This window comes from Palaemon carinicauda, unplaced genomic scaffold (assembly GCF_036898095.1).
Source record: "Palaemon carinicauda isolate YSFRI2023 unplaced genomic scaffold, ASM3689809v2 scaffold16, whole genome shotgun sequence".
Lineage (NCBI taxonomy): Eukaryota > Metazoa > Arthropoda > Malacostraca > Decapoda > Palaemonidae > Palaemon > Palaemon carinicauda.
Genome location: NW_027169147.1, coordinates 608,885 through 631,036, shown reverse-complemented (window position 1 = coordinate 631,036; position 22,152 = coordinate 608,885). Strand labels below are relative to the sequence as shown.

Here is a 22,152-nt window from a genome sequence, read left to right as displayed (position 1 = left end):
AGCATGGCCCGTGGGAACTTCACTGCCAGGGGGGCAGGAAGGTCTCTTCCCTACGGTTCTTTTATTAAGATTACTATGCTACCCTGTTCAAAGCCCTTGGCACTTACTCAATAGGGGAAAATCTACCACGATACATTGATTCTCTGGTATTCTTCCATCAGGACGCCATGGCTTGAGCCCAAAAAACGGATTTTGAGCGAAGCGAAAAATCTATTTTTGGGTGAGATAGCCATGGCGTCCTGATGGACCCTCCCTGCTACTTCGTCCAGTTTTTTAGGTCCCACCCTGCTCTGCTGTATCATGGCGATCGGCAAGCAACTGGCTTCAGGATAACGACGGACGTGACGTCATTTAGCAATGGCGCCCGTTTGTTTACGTCTCGAGTACCAAAAGTAGCCACGAACGAGATTAGCTGTGGAACGGCTCCCAGCTATTCCCCGCCCCTACACACCGAAGTGTTAACTCTGTTTGGGGTGTAGATAGCTATGTGGCGCGTTAATACATGCGTCCCCTGTTGATATACGATGTCTTAAAAGGGAAACCTTTAGGATACTCGCTCCAGAAGTTAGAATTCTGTGATAACCTGTGGTTAAATTCTCTGTGAATACTTAGTAGTGATATACCCAAGGAAGCTACCAAAAAGGAACCTTCCATCAGGATGCCATGGCGATCTCACCCAAAAATAGATTTTTCGCTTCGCTCAAAATCCGTTATTTACTTTCTAAGCCATCTTTCCTGATAGGATCCCTTTGGATTAAAGCATCTTGCTTTCTCAGCTAGGGTTGTAGCCTGGCTAGTAATAAAATTAAAATAAATAGAGACACCATCAACTGAACTAGCGAAAACTCTGAAGTCGGAACGAGGACCAGCAGGTATAAAATAAAAGGGGAACTCTTCAGAAAAATTCTCATGAGTTTCTGAAAGTTATTCCCTTCCTTCTACAATACTCTATCCTAGGAAGAGAAGTCTTGATTCTTAGGAATCCACTCCTTAGGATTCTGAATTCAGACCTCAATGCTTAGAGGTTTTAATTCTAGTTCTCCCAACCAAGAGTTAGCCCAGCAGGCCTTGGTCTGAGAATATATCTTTCTAGTTAAGATTTATTTCTTAATATAGCACCTGGAGCAACAATAACTCAACGCTAGACGGTCATGGTTAGGAAGACATCAAAGTCTATTGTCATAGGTAGCGAAGCGTCCACACTGACACTGAAGCGTCTACACTGACGCTGAAACGTCCACACTGACACTGAAGCGTCTACACTAACACTGAAGCGTGCACACTGACGCTTCGCTCCGTTCCGCTGGCTCTGCTGTCTGTCATGTCGGTTGGTAGCATGCTCTGCTGCCTGGCAAACGTCGGCGCGCCTGAATAGACTGAAACTAGGCGCTATTAGCGGTCGGTTTGCGTTGAGCAGGTAATTGAAGTAATGCATCCACTTGCTCCCACCGTTGAACATTGCGGCTGATAGGCCGCCTGCGTGACAACGAGTTATCACCGTTAAAGACACGTCGCTTGTGCGACCGTGTCAAAGACTGGAATCGTGACACCCAACCGCACTGTTAACAGCAGGCTGATAAGACTGCATAAACGAAGATAGTTGCTGTTTCATGTCTAACAGCAAAGATCAAGGATCAACCTTAGGCGAAATGTATTCAGCATTATCTTCGTCGATCCCTAGCGCTTATCTTTGTCGATCCCTAGCACTTGTCACTGTCGGGAGACGACACCCATCAGGTGGAGGCGGGGGCACTACGTCCGCGCCGCATGAAATGTAACACATGCAGAACGAATCTAATTTTGTTTTCAGCTTAGCGCTTGAAGCGCACGTATAATGTTTGAAAACACTAATACCTCGCTTTATCTATAGCGAGGGTGAGCGTTCTGGGGATCGACAGAAACACTCGAGAGGACTTCTGTTCGGGTCTTAAAAGACTGTAACGCCTGGCTACCCTCTCGATTCCTTTCGCCGTTCGACTTAACTTCTCCCCTGGGTCTGGGAGCTTGACAGAGGCTAGGATAACGACAGGTCCGAATAGAAGCACTCTTCACTGAATAGAATTCACTGCACAATTTAGCACTAGAAAATTTGCATTTTACTCTTTGGTAAAAAGATAGTTTCACAATTATTTTAAAACCAAAGTATACGCTCTCTCAAACGAAATGAACTCCGTAGAGAGAGACTTACAATTCTGTCAATGGTTTGAATGGGAATGCAAACGTCACTGAATCCCATATAAATGCAACAAAATATTAAATATTAAATATTACCTGAATAGATATATTTATAAATTAAAATAAACCCTTAAATTAAGGGGTTCCAATAAAAGACGAATCATCACTCGTACTATTGGAACATCTACAAATAATATACGAACAATTTTAGTATTCCAAGGCAACAACGATACATAGAATCGTGCACGATTGTAAAGAATACTGCATCGTATAAAATAAACTGAACTGTAGCTTCCTTTAATCTCTAAGGAAAAATACTGAAAGGACCAATTAATTGCAAAATAAAATGTTCCTTTTACATAGTACAACTTAAAAATTTGAGAAGTAAGAAGAATGTACTATTCAAAAAATCGCTACAAAATATTGTAATATTGTAACGATACTGACAACTGTGCAACAAAAATAAAATGAACGCTAGTTAATCTTTACAAACAGATCGAAGATTATCTAAAGAAAACTATTAAAAGGATAAAATTTTCTCAAAATAATAATCCTTTAATTTAATTTACAACTTAATACTTCAAAAGAAAGTATTCACTTATCATTCTTTGTAAAAAAGCAAGACAGACTTTTAGCCTACGGAAGAGGCTGTGACGTCATCAATGGACGAAATGTTTACATCCCGCCCTTATGCTTTCGTGAGGTTTAAAATAGGTTGAAAAACCTTCTAATCCTACCTTTTAAGTTATAAATACGTGATCACAGATCAAATAAAACAAATAAGCGAAAGCCCAAACTCAAAAACGTTAATACATCACCAAATAACGTCCAAACAGAGTAAAAAAGCGAGAGAGAATTTCCAATAGTACAGCCAGCTATGGCGGCAGAGAAAATCTTAAGTGGTTTGGTATAGTTCTACCTGTAGTACGAGGGCGCTAGTGTACACCTGGCATAACTGCGATAAGCCGCGCGAGATTTTGAATTTTCTGCAGGTCGTCCAGGGACTTTAGTCATTATATAACCAGCGGGTAAGTTTCATATTTAAAATCATCCAGTATTACTTTCAAAAAGAGAAAATGTCACCAGCACTGTTTCAAAAGGCTTAATGCTGTATATTATTCTCTAAGCTTTATTTAGGCTGCGACCAAGCCAATCAACTACTGGCCCTGAAACTGAATCAGCGGATATTTCAAAGTTCAAACTTAGTACACATGTTTTTTCTGTTGACGATGTTTCATTTCCTGGTTTCTATAATGCTTATTTATTCAAAATTGTTATCTATCTTTAAATAATCTCACTTTTCTCTTATATAGTTTATTCTTTACATTCCTATTTCTTCACTGCACCAGACTGTCAACTATTTGGTCCCTTGGGCTACTAGCAATTTGCTTTTGTACCTTGGCTTCTAATAGTAATAATTATGCTATCATGAAAAATTTGGAAATAATTTGTATTTTTCCTAACTATACAAACCTGGAGCTCTTTACACTGGAGATGCATTTTGGCAACAGCTGGAACTAGCTGTAAAACTTTTAGCTACTTAGCAAAGGGAGAGCAAGAGTTGGACCAACCACCCTGCTCACACCACCACTTGTAACTGAAAGTCATTGTGCAATTGCGGCAAAACTTCCTGGGGGAAGATGATGGCGAGACCAGTATATGGTAAGAGTTCCAGAATTGTATAGAAAGGAAAATATAAAAATTATTTCCAAATTTGTCATTTGTTACGGCACTATATACAAACCCCTACGATCTTTACAGTGGAGACTCACTAACTGGCTAGTGCCTGACCTGAGGTGATACTCTGTGCTTCGCATGAGCTGTTTGGAGGCACCAGGTCACCTCGTGGACTCTGAGAGCTACCGGCATAGGCAATCGTGCGAAGGTATAAGAACTCTGACATCTATAATCTTTGTTGTTTTTTCTTCTTTATTCCAGATCACAATATCAGATTTTATAGCACCTCCTTCTATGATGATTCTTGAGGAAACCTTCAGAGCAAAAAGCTTTACCAAAGTCCTTGCACATGAATGGTTTTTCTTCCATGTGAGTTCTTAAATGTTTATCGATTCTGTTTGAAATTATTTGTTTTACCACATTCATGACATTGGAATAGATCTCTCTTTTGATTTCTTATGTTTAGTGAGATATCTTTCCGAAGTAAAGAATTTGCTACAGACATTGCACTTGTATGGCTTCTCTCCTACGTGAATTCTTAAATGTTCAGTGAGAGATTGTCTCTAAGTAAATGCTTTGCTACAGACATTGCATTTGTATGACTTCTCTCCCGTGTGAATTCTTACATGTACAGTGAGACTTGATTTTGTAGTAAATGTTTTGCTGCAGTCATTACATTTTTATTTCTCTCCCGTGTGAATTCTTAAATGTGCAGTAAGATGGGCTTCTCTAGTAAAAGCTTTGCAACAGACATCGCACTTGTATGGCTTTTCTCCCGTGTGAATTCTTAAATGCACTGTAAGATTAAATCTATTAGAAAACATTTTCCCACATTCACTGCATGTGCATCGCTTTCTAGCTAGAGCACTGCCGTTACCATTACCAAAGATCCTTTTTTTTATCTGCTTCTCATTTATTTGATTCACCTCTTGATTCGGAAAATCTTTCTGTAATAATTCTCTTCCACTGATTACACATGAAAGTCTTCCTTTTTCTTTTCCTTTATTCTCTTTCACAGCTGTCCCTAAGTAAGTGTCTACACTTTCCTCATCATCAACATCCCCTTTACAACTTAATGAACCGTTTTCACTCAATGATGCATCGTACTCGTCGGTATTTTTCGAGAAGCTTTCGATAAAATCGAATATTTCTGGCTCTACTTTGACTTCCATTTTTGAATCAAAGAAAAGAGCGCCATCATTAAAGAGAGCAACACTGCCAGACGTATCATTATTTTCTGGATCGACTGCAAGTGAAAGTGGATCTTCAATTTCACTTTTCATTGAAAATTCAAAAGGAGGTTCAGAATTCATTATCCTCTCCCTATCACAAGCTGAAACACCCCTTAATATTATTTTCAATAGACTTCAAAGAGGAAATTAAGACTAAACTTCCTATTCTCAGACATCATACTGTACAACAAAAACTTCCAACATGACCCTTTCTTTTCCAGTCTTACGTCTCTGGCATATACCTTCAGTAGCTTACAAGCTTTAGCGGCAAGAGGTGGATGATTCCTTCCTTTGGGATGAAGTCTGAAATAATAAAAAACTACAATCAGTTGGAGAAGAGGAAAACTCAATAAAATTAATGGAGTTTTCTAAAAAATAAAATAAATTCATATAGTACTGTAATTTGCATATTTCCTAGACATACAAACCACAGACATTGATCTGTGTTCTATCTATTCTTGTTACACATTTCAGGCATCTAAAAATCTCATATCCTCTGTAGATTCTATAATCCACAGTATTTCCTGTGACATTATTGGTTTTATTCTTTAAATAGTTTTCCCCTTGCTCTTCAAATATACAAAGACATTTCATCCAATGTCTTATTTCCTTTACTGTACTTCCTCTCCAGTCACCATCAAAATTGTCTTGCTAATACTGCTATGCACCTCTGAGCCTTCCTCCAGAATTATGAACAGCAAAAGGCTTTATAGTATTCCTGCACAGACAGGAACATTTACCACAAACTCTTCCATATCTCTCCCTCTACCTTTGCTTTGGTTCTACTGTTATGGCAAATTCATATTACTAACATAAGTTTTTTCTTTCTGGTTGCCTTTGTGTTGTCCAGTGCCTTCTTAAGAACAACAGATACCCTCTATCCCTGTGAAGATGGACCAGGAATTCTGCAATTTTAGGCTGAGAGATTAATGAACTTTCATCTGGCACCAGCGTAAAAAAAACTGCCTATTTGACTTGATAAAATCGACATGTAGAGCATCACATGGCTTAGGCTAACTAGATGAAAAGCCTTTTTACCTTGAGAACCTCCTGACAGGCTCCAAGCATGAAGAAGCATGTGGAGCCCCTGATGAAGACAATGAAAGTGAGGCTGTTTGAGTAGATCTGGTCTCTCTAGCAATCTAACAGGAGGGTTCACTAGGACCTCAAAAAGGTCTGGGAACCAGTCCTTCCGAGGCCAGAAGGGAGAGATGGGGGCCAAGGAAAGAAGACTGGTTTCCCTTGCCTTGATAAAATGCCCAGATCAGAGAGAGGGAGGAGGTGTCCACCTGAAGACTTCCTCATCTTGTAATTGGGCATCTGTCCTCATGTACTGGGGATACTTGAACGAAGGGAAGACCACTTAGTAACAAAAGTTCATTGCTATGACATGGAATAAGAATTGAAAAACAATACAAGAGTGAAAAATTATTTGAAAAAAAAGCCTCCCACTAATTGGGCACTCCTATATCAATACAAAACACAAGTTCCTGGTTTTTTCCTAGGACACCCAAACACCCAAAAAAAAAAGAAATAAAATATAAAAGTCCTATTTCAAAATACAGTCCCATTAGGTTTCTGATGCAAATTTCTTAGCAATTAACACCAAGAAAGAGCATTTTCGGTCAAGGTCAAAGTATTCAAACAAAGTACCCAGCTTGTGACATGAGAAAGGTCCAAGTTTGTTGCCATCTGCTGGCCTGGAGGGGGACACTGCCGTCTGCTGCTCTGGAGGGGGACACTGCCGTCTGCTGCCCTGGAGGGGGACACTGCCGTCTGCTGCCCTGGAGGGGAACACTGCCATCTACTGTCCTGAAGAGTACCTTTGAGTGTGCCTCTGCCCCTTCTTGTAGAGTGCCACTACCTGTGCAGGAACTGTTGAGAGCCACTACCACCAGCTATACTGATGTTTAGCACTGTCGTTTGCCGGCCTGGAGAGTGGAACTAAATGCTGCTGAGGAGAGAGGGGAACTGCCTCGGCTGTAGAGACTGGAGCCATTTCTGGCCTACCGGCTTTGGCCGGGTTACCCAAGAACTGCTCCCCTAGTCCACTGTCTTCAGTCTCTGGCGGATTAAAGGGGTTAGTTGTCGGAACAGGCGAGGAAGCAAAGGGTCCACCTCAAGCAGGACACTCCCAGAAGCCTGGTACAGGTGGGAGTAATGGTGAGAACCCTGGTACATTTCTTTGAGAAATCCTCAGTTCTTACCAGGATTTCCAAGGTCCCTAACCAAACATCAAGCCACAAAGTAGCCTGTATGGGAAGAAGAGGAGTTGGATGAGGCACGTCTAAGATCTCAGAATAGCTCTTCTGCTGCAGACAGGAGGTGGGAGAAGCTTGGTGGTAGAGCCGGAACGTTGCGAGGAGGAGAGCTCAGAGAGCTGTAGAATGATCATAGCCCTGGCAACCTTCATGCCCTGAGTCCAAGGCAAGGATGCACTGGTCTCTGAGGGATTCTAGGTGCATGGTCCGACTCTTTCTGCTCTCCTTCCGACGTTGGACTTGGACTTGCAGCGAAGTCTCCTTTTTCCACCCCCGAGAGCTCTTCTCCGAGTGGGTCGCGCACATCCCTCGAGTGACTGGCCGCATCTGTAGACTTGGAGGTTCTTGAAGAGGACTTAGGAAGAGTCTTGGAGTCCTTCGGTTTCTTTCGTGGAAGGAGGAAGGGCTCAAGCATCGAAAGCTGCATTGTCATGTCCCTCCTGACTTCCATCAGTGGTGGAGAACTCTCTGTGCGAGGGGAAACTTCCTTCGAAGGTGGAAGAGAGGAAGCCCCTCCCTGGCATTACCCCCTCGGCAGAGGTGAGGTAGGACAGTATCCGGTGTAAGATGTACGAGCAGACCTTGATAGCCTAATAGGCGTCAGCTTTACCCTAGGGGAAGTAACCGCATCTGAGACCTTTTTCCTCTTCAGGGGAGAAGAAGCTGTGGTTCCTTACAGTAGGTCTGCTATAACTGTAAAATGCTCTGAAGAGCTGGCAGATAGAGCAGGCTTGAAGGCTTGCACCACTGCTCTGACCATAGCCCTGAAACAGGGCTGCTGACTGACTGACGCACGGTCAGACAGATCCTCTGAAGGCCCTGAAGGGAAAGGGACCGACAGTTCCCTGAGAAGAGTCTCTGCTGTTGATGGATCCACCTTCGAGGAAGGCAGCTTCGGGATCCTGAACCCTTCTGTGAAGACCCCTCCACCTTTCCATGGCGGTCGCGCTGTAATGCGTTTGCAGGGAGGAGAATGATGCGATGGTGAGCTGTCTTCTCGATGCTCCTTAAAACCTAGGAGCCTGTAGAACCTGCTCATGGCCATGGCGCAAGTGGGGAGCGCTGGTGAGCCAGAGAGTGCACAGGAGAGCAATAGCGTGCAGTAAGACGCTGAGCAGGATGATGCTGGTGCGGTTTCCAGAGAACACGCAGTATGACGCCACACAAAAGGATGCTGGAGTGAAGTTACCGGTAAATTTGCATGAGAGCGTTGGCGCGCAGGTGAGAAAAGAATTTGCTACAGATGTTGCATTTGTATGGCCTCTCTCCCATGTGAATTCTTAAATGTTCAGTGAGATTTGGTTTTCTAGTGAATGTTTTGCTACAGACATCGCACTTGTATGCCATCTCTCCCGTGTGAATTCTTAAATGTATAGTGAGATGTGATTTTGTATTAAATGTTTTGTTACAGACATCGCACTTGTATGGCTTCCCTCCCGTGTGATTTCTTGAATGTATAGTGAGATTGTGTTTCTGGGTAAATGTTTTGCTACATACATTACATTTGTATGGCTTCTCTCCCGCGGGAACTCTTAAATGTACAGTGAGATATGATTTTGTAATAAATGTTTTGCTACAGACGTTACACTTGTATGGCTTCTCTCCCGTGTGAAATCTTAAATGTACAGTGAGATGTGATTTTGCATTAAATGTTTTGCTACAGACGTTACACTTGTATGGCTTCTCTCCCGTGTGAATTCTCTTATGTATAGTGAGACTTTGTTTTTTAATAAATGTTTTGCTACAGACATTGCATTTGTATGGCTTCTCTCCCGTGTGATTTCTTGAATGTATAGTGAGACACTGTTTTGTAATAAATGTTTTGCTACAGACATCGCACTTGTATGGCATCTCTCCCATGTGAATTCTTGAATGTATAGTGAGATGTGATTTTGTATTAAATGTTTTGTTACAGACATCGCATTTGTATGGCTTCTCTCCCGTGTGAATTCTTGAATGTGTAGTGAAGTGTGCTTTTGTAATAAATGTTTTGCTACAGACATTGCATTTGTATGGCTTCTCTCCCGTGTGATTTCTTAAATGCACTGCAAGATTATATATATTAGAAAACGTTTTCCCACATTCACTGCATGTGCATCGCTTTCTAGCTAGAGCACTGGCATTATCATTATCAAAGATCCTTTTTTTTATCTGCTTCTCCTTTATTTGATTCACCTCTTGATTCACAACATCTTTCTGTAATAATTCTCTTCCACTGATTACACGTGAAAGTCTTCCTTTTTCTTTTACTTTATCCTCTTTCAAAACTGTCCCTAAGTAAGTGTCTACACTTTCCTCATCATTGACATCCCCTTTACAACTTAATGAACCGTTTTCACTCATTGATGCATCGTACTCGTTGGAATTTTTCAAGTAGCTTTCGCTAGAATCGAATATTTCTGGCTCTACTTTGACTTCCATTTTTAGATCCAAGAAAAGAGCGCCATCATTAAAGAGAGCAACACTGCCAGACGTATCATTATTTCCAGGATCGACTGCAGGTGGAAATAGATCTTCAATTTCACTTTTCATTGAAAATTCAAAAGGTGGTTCAGAATTCATCATCCTCTCCATATCACAAGATGACAAACCCTTTAATATTATTTTCAATAGACTTCAAAGAGGAAATTAAGAATAAACTTCCTATTCTCAGACATCACACTGTACAACAAAATCTTCCAACATGACCCTTTCTTTTCCAGTCTTACGTCTCTTGCATAGACCTTCAGTAGCTTACAAGCTTTAGCAGCAAAAGGTGGACGATTCCTTCCTTTGAGATGAAAAGTCTGGAAGAATAGAAAACTACAATCAGTTGGGGAAGAGGAAAACTCAATAAAAATAATGGAGTTTTCTAAAAATAAAATAAATTCATAAAGTACTGTAATTTGCATTTTTCCCTAAACATACAAACCTCAGACATTGGTCTGTGTTCTATCTGTTCTTTTTACACATTTCAGGCATCTAAAAATCTCATATCCTCTGTAGATTCTATAATCCACAGTATTTCCTGTGACATTATTGGTTTTATTCTTTATATAGTTTTCCCCTTGCTCTTCAAATAGACAAAGAAGTTTCATCATTTGTCTTATTTCCTTTACTGTACTTCCTCTCCAGTCACCATCAAAATTGTCTTGCCAATACTGCTATGCACCTCTGAGCCTTCCTCCAGAATTATGAACAGCAAAAGGCTTTATAGTAATCTTGCACAGACAGGAACATTTACCACAAACTCTTCCATATATCTCCCTCTGCCTTTGCTTTGGTTCTACTGTTATGGCAAAGTAACATTACTCACTTGTTAAGTTGTTTCTTTCTGGTTGCCTTTGTGTTGTCCAGTGCCTCCTCATGAACAACAGATACCCTCCATCCCTGTGAAGATGGACCAGGAATTCTGCAATTTTAGGCTGAGAGGGTCTGGATGAAGAATGACCTTTCATCTGGCACCAGCGCAAAAAAAAAAAAACTGCCTATTTGACTTGATAAACAAAACATGTAGAGCATCACATGGCTTAGGCTAACAAGATGAAAAGCCTTTTTACCTTGAGAACCTCCTGACAGGCTCCAAGCATGAAGATGAAGCATGTGGAGCCCCTGATGAAGACAATGAAAGTGAGGGTTCACTAGGCCCTCAAAAAGGTCTGGGAACCAGTCCTTCCGTGGCCAGGAGGGAGCGATGAGGGCCAAGGAAAGACGACTGGTTTCCCTTGCCTTGATAAAACGCCCAGATCAGAGACAGGGAGGAGCTGTCCACCTGAAGACTTCCTCATCTTGTAAGTGGGCATCTGTCCTCATGTACTGGGGATACTTGAACGAAGGGAAGACGACTTAGTAACAAAAGTTCATTGCTATGACATGGAATTAGAATTGAAAAACAATACAAGACTGAAAAATTATTTGAAAAAAAAGCCTCCCACTAATTGGGCACTCCTTTATCAATACAAAACACAAGTACCTGTTTCAAAATACAGTCCCATTAGGTTTCTGATGAAAATTTCTTAGCAATTAACACCAAGAAAGAGCATTTTCGGTCAAAGTCAAAGTATTCAAACAAAGTACCCAGCTTGTGACATGAGAAAGGTCCAAGCTTGTTGCCATCTGCTGGCCTGGAGGGGGACACTGCAGTCTGCTGGCGTGGAAGTGGACACTGCAGTCTGCTGGCCTGGAGGGGGACACTGCCGTCTGCTGCCCTGGAGGGGGACACTGCCGTCTGCTGCCCCGGAGGGGGACACTGCCGTCTGCTGCCCTGGAGGGGGACACTGCCATCTACTGTCCCGAAGAGTACCTTTGAGTGTGCCTCTGCCCCTTCTTGTAGAGTGCCACTACCTGTGCAGGAACTGTTGAGAGCCACTACCACCAGCTAGACTGATGTTTAGCACTGTCATTTGCCAGCCTGGAGAGTGGAACTAAATGCTGCTGAGGAGAGAGGGGAACTGCCTCGGCTGTAGCTACTGGAGCCATTTCTGGCCTACTGGCTTTGGCCTGGTTACCCAAGAACTGCTCCCCTAGTCCACTGTCTGCAGTCTCTGGCGGACTAAAGGGGTTAGTTGTTGGAACAGGCGAGGAAGCAAAGGGTCCACCTGAAGCAGGAGACTCCCAGAAACCTGGTACAGGTGGGAGTAATGGTGAGAACCCTGGTACATTTCTTTGAGAAATCCTCAGTTCTTACCAGGATTTCCAAGGTCCATAACCAAACATCAAGCCACAAAGTAGCCTGTATGGGAAGAAAAGGAGTTGGAGAAGGCACGTCTAAGATCTCAGAATAGTTCCTCTGCTGCAGACAGGAAGTGGGGGAGGCTTGGTGGTAGAGCCGGAACGTTGCGAGGAGGAGAGCTCAAAAAGCTGTAGGATGATCGTAGCCTTGGCACCCTTCACGCCCTGAGTCCAAGGCAAGGATGCACTGGTCTCTGAGGGCTTCTAGGTGCAAAAGACACCGTGTCTTTTCTCTCTCAGTTGATAAACCCATGGAGAATCCTGATGAGAGTCAGAACGTGACAGAATGCATGGTCCGACTCTTTCTGCTCTCCTTCCGACGTTGGACTTGGACTTGCAGCGAAGTCTCCTTTTTCCACCCCCGAGAGCTCTTCTCCGAGTGGGTCGCGCACATCCCTCGAGTAACAGGCTGCATCTGTAGACTTGGAGGTTCTTGAAGAGGATTTAGGAAGAGTCTTGGAGTCCTTCGGTTTCTTTTGTGGAAGGAGGAAGGGCTCAAGCATCGAAATGTGCATTGTCATGTCCCTCCTGCCTTCCATCAAGGGTGAACTCTCCGTGCGAGGGGAAACTTCCTCCGAAGGTGGAAAAGAGGAAGCCCCTCCCTGGTATTACCCCCTCGGCAGAGGTGAGGTAGAACAGTGTCCGGTGGAAGATGCACGAGCAGACCTTGATAGCCTAATAGGAGTCAGCTTTACCCTAGGGGAAGTAACCACATCTGAGACCTTCTTCCTCTTCAGGGGAGAAGAAGCTGTGGTTCCTTACAGTAGGTCTGCTGTAGATGTAAAATGCTCTGAAGAGCTGGCAGACAGAGCAGGCTTGAAGGCTTGCACCACTGCTCTGACCAGAGCCCTGAACCAAGGCTGCTGACTGACTGACGCACTGTCAGACAGATCCCCTGAAGGCCCTGAAGGGAAAGGGACCGACAGTTCCCTGAGAGGAGTCTCTGCTGTTGATGGATCCACCTTCGAGGAAGGCAGCTTCGGGATCCTGAACCCTTCTGTGGAGACCCCTCCTCCTTTCCTCGGCGGTCGCGCTGTAATGCGTTAGCAGGGAGGGGAATGATGCGATGGTGAGCCATCTACTCAATGTTCTTTAAAACCTAGGAGCCTGTAGAACCTGCTCATGGCCATGACGCAAGTGGGACAGTGAGTGCTAGCGGCCCGGAGAGCACACAGGAGAACAATAGCGCGCAGTAAGACGCTGAGCAGGATGATGCTGGTGCGGTTTGTAGAGAACGCGCAGGCATGCAATACGACGCAACACAGGAGGATGCTGGCGCGCAGTTTCCGGTAAATTCGTAGGAAAGCTCTAGCGTGCAGGTGAGCACTGGCAAGCTGGAGAGAGTTTTGGCACAGGAGAGCGCTGTTGCACAGTTGACCACTGGCGCTTGGGAGTGGGGTGATGTACAAGAGAGCGCTTTTGTGCAAGGAGGGCATTGGCGAGCCTTATACCGAGGCTGCGCATGAGAGCACTGATATCTCAGGGAGCGCTGTTGCACAGTGGACCACTGGCGCTTGGGAGTGGGGTGACGTACAAGAGAGCACTGTTGGTTTGGAGAGCGCTTTCGTGCAGGAGAGCGTTGGTGAGCCTGATAACGAGGCTGCGCATGAAAGTACTGATGTCTCAGGGAGCGCTAACGAGCTTGAGCTGGAGAGTGGAGTTGCACTGGCGAGTGCTGGCGAGCTGGCAAACACTACTCTTTGGAAGGAAAGGGCTGTGCTGGAGAGCGTCGACAATCGCGAGATCGCTGGAGCATTGGAGGGGGCTGAAGATGAGAAGAAGGCTAGCGGTCAAGGGAACGTCAATGTTCTGGAGAGCGCCGACTCAGTGGAGAGAAAGACGTTCAGGAAAGAGTTTTGAGTGCAGGCTGGCGCTAACGTGCTGTTGGAGAGCACAGGTGCACTGCATGGAGCTGGCAAGCTGGAGAGAGTTGCGCTCCGCTGAACACTTAGGTAGAACATCCGAGGATGTACAGGAGATGGGAACAGTAACGACAGGTCAGGAGGTCGACTGGAATGTCGAACTGGAACAGGAATGTGCCCTTTGGAAAGGCGAACATCCACCAATGGCGATCGCGAATGATATGCAGAAGAGTCCAGGGCTGAAGTCCGAGGACTAGCCGCAGCGTCGTCAGGAGAAGGACCAGGAAAAGGCGAAAGTCGAGGGCCAGAAGACCACTGAAGCAGCAGCTCCTCTGTGGGTGACGGCTGTGAAGACGAGGCTGAAGAGCCTTTTCAATGATGGTGAAGGGCAACCTTTAAATCAAAGCAGAGGGTGAGCTCTGCGACGTGGGATCAGCAAGCTGACCTTGAGCAGCAGTCCTCCGAAGAGGAGTCTCTATGAGAGAACTCACTCGACGGAAGAACCACTCATATGAGAGACAGACGATGGACTTAGTTTCCCCCTCGAAGGATGGACAGAACAGGGGAAACGTAGTCGTCAGCAACAGCAGGAGAGTCTAGAGGGTCAGGGGCGTCAACAGCGGCCACAGAAGATGCCTCTGACACCACAACATCGACAAGAATTAGAGGATCCAGCTCAGAAGTCAACGACGGCTGCACACTCGCATTGCGGACCCGGGAGCTGCAAGGACGACCACACCTGTAACACAGAACCCATAGACAAGGCCTTACCCGGGGGGAGAGGTGGGACGACTTCGCTAGGGGAAACAACACCATCTCTTAAGCAAAAGGGTTGGCAAAAATTAAAGTCTTCATTACTGCTCGACGGTCTCTCAGAAGAACTCGAACGAGTAGGAGCTTCGGAGGAAGGTATGTAGACAGAAGAAGAGATCTTGTTATTTTTCCTTCATAAAAAAGAACCTTCGAAAGAGAAATATCCTGCTATGACTTCTTCTTCCGCCCTCGCCAAAATCTTTCCCACTTGGAAGCAGACCAGTCCCGACGCTCATTGCACTTATTACCACAATCATACCGTTGACCTCTGCAGATGGGAGAAAGGGTGTGGCAGTTAGTGTCCATGGCTGACGTGAAGGTCCGGCAGGGTTGGCCTTCAAATCCAGGGCAAGTATGCATGGTTGCACAAGACAACACAAACACACACTATTAAAGAGAAAGTATAAACAAAAAGCACTAATGGCAGTTCAAAATATAACTTGGTGAGGATGAAAAACAGCAACAACCGTTTACCATCTGAGCCAGAAGCAAAGTAAATTAAATCACCGGTGTGTGAGAGGGAGTGGTAGCAAGCTACCCCACAAGCCCGCTAACTAGCGGAATGGGTAGTTAAACCTCACTAAATCTTAATGGCTCGTCATTTCAGCTTCACTGAAAGTAATACCCCTATTGAATAGCGTAGGTTCGTATTCCAGTTACGGCACATACAAAGAATAATTCAAAGCTATCACTCAATGGCAAGTCAAAAAGGTAAGGGAGCAGGAGAGCAGCAATGTCCGTTCTCCACCAAGCCAAAAGCAAAGTAGATGCTCAGCCCAGTGTGTGAGTGAACAGGGTAGCCGGCTACCCACAACCTTCCCGCTAACTGGCGGTTTAGGTAATTATCCCTCACTAAAAGTCTTATGGCTCATCTTCCAGCCTTGCCGAAAGTAATATCCCTATAAACAGCGAAGGTATAGACAGAACAAATATTTCTTGAAAGTTACAAAAAAAAAAAAAAAAAAATATTGCTTTTAATCCTTCAATCTTCTATTTTTCATATTCAAACACTGACAACTAACTTGACACGAAATTAGACCCAAATGATTGTACTTCTTACAGTTAACATTAGGGTGAGCTATGAGTCCAAACAAATTGCATTTCCAAAAACAAACCATGACAGCCTCTGGACATGATTACTGCTCTGTACCCCAAATACAATCAATATACTGTAAACTTAATTAATAATATCAGATATCTAATTTCGTTAACTCACATTAATACTGAAACCTGTAGAATTTATTCTTAAATAAATTGGGTTATGGATTTTACCCACAAGACCCAGCCCTGGGACTTGGAATATTACTCAGCAAAATATCTTTAAATCTTAACTTCATTCTTGTGAAACCTGAATACAGTACTGTACTAAGAATGCTGTAAAATCATTTGATGAGAAACTCTCTCTCTCCAGAGAGATCAATGCAGATTGAAATGTTTGAGAAGAGCAATTGTGGAAATGAAAGAGAAACCAAATATTTAGATATTTTAATGAAGATTCTCCTCTCAAGGACAATCCAAAGGAAAATTATAAAACCTAAACTAGTCACTAAGACCATAAAAGAGATCACATCAAGAAAATCACATAAATCTTAAAAAATACTTTTTTACCTTATTACTATACTTATATTCAAACCCCCAAAATGCAGCTATCTCTGTACCATAGTCCTTTGTAAATAATTGCATGGCTTCATATTCCAATATGAGCAGACTGGCCTTTAAATCTTCCTTCCCGCTTACATTCACAACTTCACTACAGTACAAGAAGCAGGTAGAATCATCCAGTATTACTTTCAAAAAGAGACAATGTCACCAGCATTGTTTCAAAAGGCTTAATGCTGTATATTATTCTCTAAGCTTTATTTAGGCTGTGACCAAGCCAATCAACTACTGCCCCTGCAACTGAATCAGTAGATATTTACAAGTTCAAACTTAGTACAAATGTTTTTCTGTTAACAATGTTTTATTTCCTGGTTTTTATAATGCTTATTAATTCAACAGTTATCTATCTTGAAATAATATCATTTTTCTCTTATTAAGTTTATTCTTTACATTTCTATTTCTTCACTGCACCAGACTGTCAACTATTTGGTCCCTTGGGCTAGTGGCAATTTGCTTTCGCACCTTGGCGCTTCTAATAGTAATAATTAGGCTAATATGACAAATTTGCAAATAATTTGTATTTTTCCCAACTATACAAACCTGGATCTCTTTACACTGGAGATGCATTTTGGCAACAGCTGGAACTAGCTGTAAAACTTTTAGCTACTTAGCGAAGGGAGAGCGAGAGTTGGACCAACCACTCTGCTCACACCACCACTTGTAACTGAAAGTCACTGTGCAATTGCGGCAGAACTCCCTGGGGGAAGGTGATGGCGGGACCAGGTTGTGTTAAGAGCTCCAAGATTGTATACATAGGGAAAATGACAAATTCGAAGATAATTTGTATTTTTCCTAACCATACAAACCTTAGCTATTTACAGAGGGGGGTTTACCTATTAGCGCAGGTGAAATGACGAGCCAATAGTTTTAACGAGGGTTAATTACCCCCGCGCTAGTTAGCGGGGGGTGGGGAAGGGTACCTTGCTACCCCTCCCCCCTCCACACACCGGTGACTTGCTTCACTTCACTTAGAGGTAGGACTTGACTTGGGGGTCAGGGATGGCGGGCACATATGTGTAAATAGCTAAGGTTTGTATGGTTAGGAAAAATACAAATTATCTTCGAATTTGTCATTTGTTCCGTAACCGAAATACAAACCACGCTATTTACAGAGGGTGACTTACCCCTTAGGAAGGGTGGAAAGTCCCCAGCCTTACTGACTTCGGCTTGCCCGGGGGCTCGATCCCTCAGTGAGCAGCACTAGAGAGAGGGAGCCCCTGTACCTCACAAGTTCCTAGCATCGCTAGGAACGAGTGGCCTACATAAGTAGTGTGAGGAGGAGAGTGTGACTCGTCCTATGAAGTTGACCTTGAGACCTTCAGATAGGAATTCTAGGATAGGACGTTCCCCATACCACCTCGTCAGGGTATGGGAGATGCAACAGTATTAAGCTTAATACTAGGAGCACAAAGAAGCATGGATTACCTGCAGAGGTCGAGGTCAGCTATGCGAGGACCAGGATGCTGCTTCCCCAAGAGAGGGGAGAATGAAGAAAGAAGTAAGGGTCAGACATACTCTTTCATTCACGCAGACTAAGACCGGGTAACAACGCCCACAACCTACTGCTACTTGTCCAAAAAGGAGCCTGAGGTTAGACCAGCTGTTGTGCAGCCACCACAGGGCCGATAGAAAACGTATCGAGGCTCCTGTGGGTCACGTCTTGCAGGTAGTGGGCTGTGAAGGTCGTTTGACGCTTCCAGACCCCAGCTTGAAGTACCTGCGTCACAGAGAAGTTTCTCTTGAAGGCCAGGGATTGTAGCAATACCCCTGACATAGTGGGCCCGAGGGCGACGTGACGGAGGAGGGTCAGGATTCAGGGCATGGTGGACAACCCTTCGAATCCAAGCTGAGATGGTGTTCCTGGTGACCCTCCTCTTTGTCCTGCCTGTGCTCACAAACAAAGCTCGCACATGAGGACGGACTGCAGCCGTTGTCTTCAAGTAGTGCCTCAGACAACTCACTGGACATAGTAGCAGCTGGTCTGGGTCGTTTGTTACAGAACGGAGACTCCCGATCCTGAAAGAGTCGAACCGAGGATCCGGCACTCCAGGATTCTGAGTCTTGGCCACAAACTCAGGGACGAACCTGAACGTTACCTCCCCCCATCCCCTTGAATGGGCGATGTCGTACGAGAGACCATGAAGTTCACTAACTCGCTTGGCCAAAGCCAAGGCGAGTAGGAAAGCCGTCTTCCAAGACAGGTGGCGATCGGAGGCCTGGCGTAATGGCTCGAAGGGAGGTCTCTTAAGAGACCTGAGGACTCGAACCACGTTCCAAGGAGGGGGTCTCACTTCCGACTGGGGGCAGGTAAGCTCATAGCTACATATGAGTAAAGAGAGTTCTAGCGATGAAGAAATATCCACGCCCTTCAATCTGAAGGCCAAGCTTAAGGCTGAGCGATAGCCTTTCACTGCCGAGACAGAAAGGCGCATTTCTTTTCGCAGATACACGAGGAAGTCCGCTATTGCTGGAATAGTGGCATCGAGTGGAGAGATACCCCTTCCACGACACCAACCACAAAAGAGGCTACGGCCCTGTGAGGGACGCCGGAGTGGGGTTGTCTGAGAAGCTCGTGTCGAGGAGGAAGCTCCCTTGGGAGTTCCGTCAGGAGTTGCAGAAGGTCCGGAAACCATTCCGTGTGATGCCATAGCGGAGCTACCAGAGTCATGGAACAGTTGACCGATAGTCTGGTCCTGTTGAGCACCCTTCTCATTAGACAGAACGGTGGGAAGGCGTACACGTCGATGTTGTCCCACCGTTGCTGGAAAGCATCTTGCCAGAGTGCCTTGGGGTCCGGGACTGGTGAGCAGTACAGGGGCAGCTTGAAGTTCAAGGCTGTCGCGAACAAGTCCACAGTCGGGGAACCCCACAAAGTCAGGACTTTGTTGGCTATCTGAGGATCCAAAGACCACTCGGTACTCACTATCTGCGAAGCCCTGCTCAGACTGTCGGCGAGCACATTCCTATTGCCAGGAATGAAGCGAGCTGATAGTGTTATCGAGTGGGTTTCGGTCCACCTCAGAGTCTCTACTGCAAGATGGGATAGCTGTTGCGAAAAAGTGCCTCCCTGCTTGTTGATATAAGCCCCTACCGTGGTGTTGTTGCTCATCACCACCATGGAGTGACCCGCCAGGGACCGTTGGAACTGCTGAAGAGCCAGAAAGACGGCCTTCAATTCTAGCAGGTTGATGTGTAGGCACTTTTCTGATTCTGACCAAAGGCCTGAGGCCCTCTGGTTCAGAACGTGCGCCCCCCACCCTTCTTTTGACGCGTCTGAAAACAGAGTCAATTCCGGGGGAGGACGAGAAGACTCACTCCCTTCCGCAGGTTCTCGTCGGCCAGCCACCACCGCAAGTCCGTCTGTTCCAGAGACCCCATTGGGATCAGAATGTCCGGGGAATCGGATCCTTGATTCCACCGGGACTTGAGCCGCCATTGAAGGGATCTCATCCTGAGGCGGCTGTTTGGAACCAGACGGGCCAGGGAGGATAGGTGGCCTAAGAGACGCAACCACGATTGGGCGGGGAGTTCTTTTCACTTGAGGAAAGGTTCCGCCACCCTCCTCAGCCTTGCTATCCGGTCGTCTGATGGAAAGGCTTTGTGGAGATTGGTGTCTATTAGCATGCTTAGATAAACCAGTCGTTGGGACGGCTGCAGAGAGGACTTCTCGAGGTTTACCACGATCCCCAGATCCTGGCAAAGATCCAGAAGCCTGTCTCGGTGCCGTAGAAGGGTCGACTCCGAGTCTGCTAGGATCAGCCAATCGTCCAGGTAACGAAGGAGACGAATGCCGTTCCTGTGCGCCCAAGATGAAATCAGGGTGAACACTCTGGTGAACACCTGAGGAGCTGTGGAGAGACTGAAACACAGCACCTTGAACTGGTAGATCTTGTTGTCTAGGCAGAATCTCAGGTACTTCCTGGAAGACGGATGGATTGGGATCTGGAGGTAAGCGTCCTTTAGATCCAGTGTACACATGAAGTCTTGTGGTCTCACCGCAAGTCTGACCGTGTCTGCTGTCTCCATGCTGAACCGGGTTTGTTTGACAAACCTGTTCAGAGCTGAGAGATCGATGACGGGTCTCCAGCCTCCAGTAGCCTTCTCTACAAGAAAGAGTAGACTGAAGAAGCCTGGGGAGCCGTCCACGACCTCCTGGAGAGCACCCTTCTCGAGCATGGTCTCGACTTCGGCCTGAAGGGCCAGCCCCTTTGCCAATCCCGTGGCATAGGAGCTTAACGACACTGGATTCGCTGTCAGGGGAGGCTGAGATGTTGTGAATGGGACGCGATAACCTTGGCCGATCACAGAGACCGTCCAAGCATCAGCCCCGTGTTGCTGCCACCTGCGGACGCAACGCTGAAGGCATCCCCCCACAGGTGGACATGCAGGGGGATTGCCACCCCTAAGGCTTGCGGCCGCGGCCGCCACCCCTAGGAGTCTTGCCTCCCCTGGAGGACTTACCGCCCCTCTTGACCTTGGCTGGAAAGGGCTGGGGCTTAGACACCACTTTCTTAGCTGCCGGTGCCTGTTTGGGAGCCTTACGAGGCTGTTGCTGCTGTTGTGGCGGGGCTGGAGGCTAATAGGGCCGAGTTGTAAGGGCCCTGTGGAGGAGGGAGTCCGTGCTGGATTTCCTCCACCTCTCAGCCATTCGCTCCATGTCTTGAGGCTCAAACAGGCTCTCCCCCAGAAGGGAAGCATGTCGGAGCCTACACACATCTACGGCGGGGACCTTCGGATGGAATCTCTCGGACACAGCATCGCGACGCTTCAACACCGAGTTGGCCCACAGGGTGGTAACCTGGTGCGCCAAAAACTCGATGGAGCGGGTGCCCGAGAGCAAGAAGGTCTCTAGGGCCTTCCTATTGGTCTCCTTGGACAAGTTCTCCGATCGCAAAAGGATGCCTAGAGATCCTAGCCAGAAGTCCAGCCACGAAGTGGCCTGCATGGCACACTTAGCGACCTTCTCGTGGTTAAGGATCTCTGCCGCCGAGAACGACACCTGCCGGGCAGAGAGTTTCTCAAGGGGAACTCCCTTCGCCAGCTCCTCCACAGAGTGATGGAGAGGAAGAGCGAGGTTGTGCTCACCCAGGATCTCGAAATACCTCCTCTGCTGGAGCCGAGGAGGAGGGATGAGTTTGTTCCCGGCAGTGGAACGACTGGAGGAGGCAAGAAGTGCGAGCTGAGTGTTGGCCCTAGCCCTGGCACTCTTCAGCCCCCGAGACCAGGGCAGAGCTGCACTGGTCTTAGGGGCCTTCTGAACGTCAAACACTTCATCCAGAATCGTGTCTTTGCCTTCACGGGGGGCGATGACTGGATCCGTAAACCTGTTAAGTTGCCTTATCAGGCTTAGGACCTGCCAGAAGGCATGTTCGGATTCTTGCTGTTCTCCTCCCTGCGGGCTGGCAGCTAAGTCTCCTGCCCCAAGAATCTCTTCCTGGGGTGATACGTGGACATTCCCCTGGGTAGTCGTGGGTTCCTGACGAATCCTTGCAGAGGATTTAGGGACGGTCTTGGAATCCTTGGATTCCCTCCTGGGAGGAATACAGGATCCCAACAACGAGGTTCGAGGGGCCCCTTCCTCACGAGACGATTCTCCTGCCTGAAGCGAAGTCTCCCCCCCTGGTGCCGAGGGGAAGACTACCGCCCCACTGGACTCACCTGAGGACGGAAAGGCCTCGTCCACGGGAGAAGGAGAGAGTACTCGTGCAGGAGAAGGGACCTTCGCGACCGACCTCTTGGGAACCAACTTCGCCCTGGGGGAAG

At 46.1% G+C, this 22,152-nt stretch overlaps 2 protein-coding genes across 2 annotated transcripts in view; both read right to left on the bottom strand.

Moving 5' to 3' along the window:
- Positions 1 to 3,930: 3,930 nt before the first annotated feature.
- The window catches only part of LOC137635684 (zinc finger protein 570-like), a 99,120-nt gene continuing 80,898 nt past the window's right edge, over positions 3,931 to 22,152 (bottom strand). Inside the window, exon 2 of the mRNA XM_068368137.1 lies at positions 3,931 to 5,387. Within this exon, the coding sequence (XP_068224238.1) occupies positions 4,533 to 5,165 (633 nt within the window). The 5' untranslated portion in view covers positions 5,166 to 5,387 and the 3' untranslated portion in view covers positions 3,931 to 4,532. The remainder of the gene's footprint in view (positions 5,388 to 22,152) is intronic.
- LOC137635688 (zinc finger protein 813-like) lies at positions 7,908 to 9,919 on the bottom strand. The gene has a single exon (XM_068368140.1). It carries the CDS (start codon positions 9,917 to 9,919, stop codon positions 8,531 to 8,533), a length of 1,389 nt encoding a protein of 462 aa, XP_068224241.1. The 3' UTR covers positions 7,908 to 8,530.

Coding starts and splice junctions, on each gene's coding strand:
- LOC137635688 (XM_068368140.1), bottom strand. CDS start 9,919: ATGGAGAGGATGATGAATTCTGAACCACCTTTTGAATTTTCAATGAAA.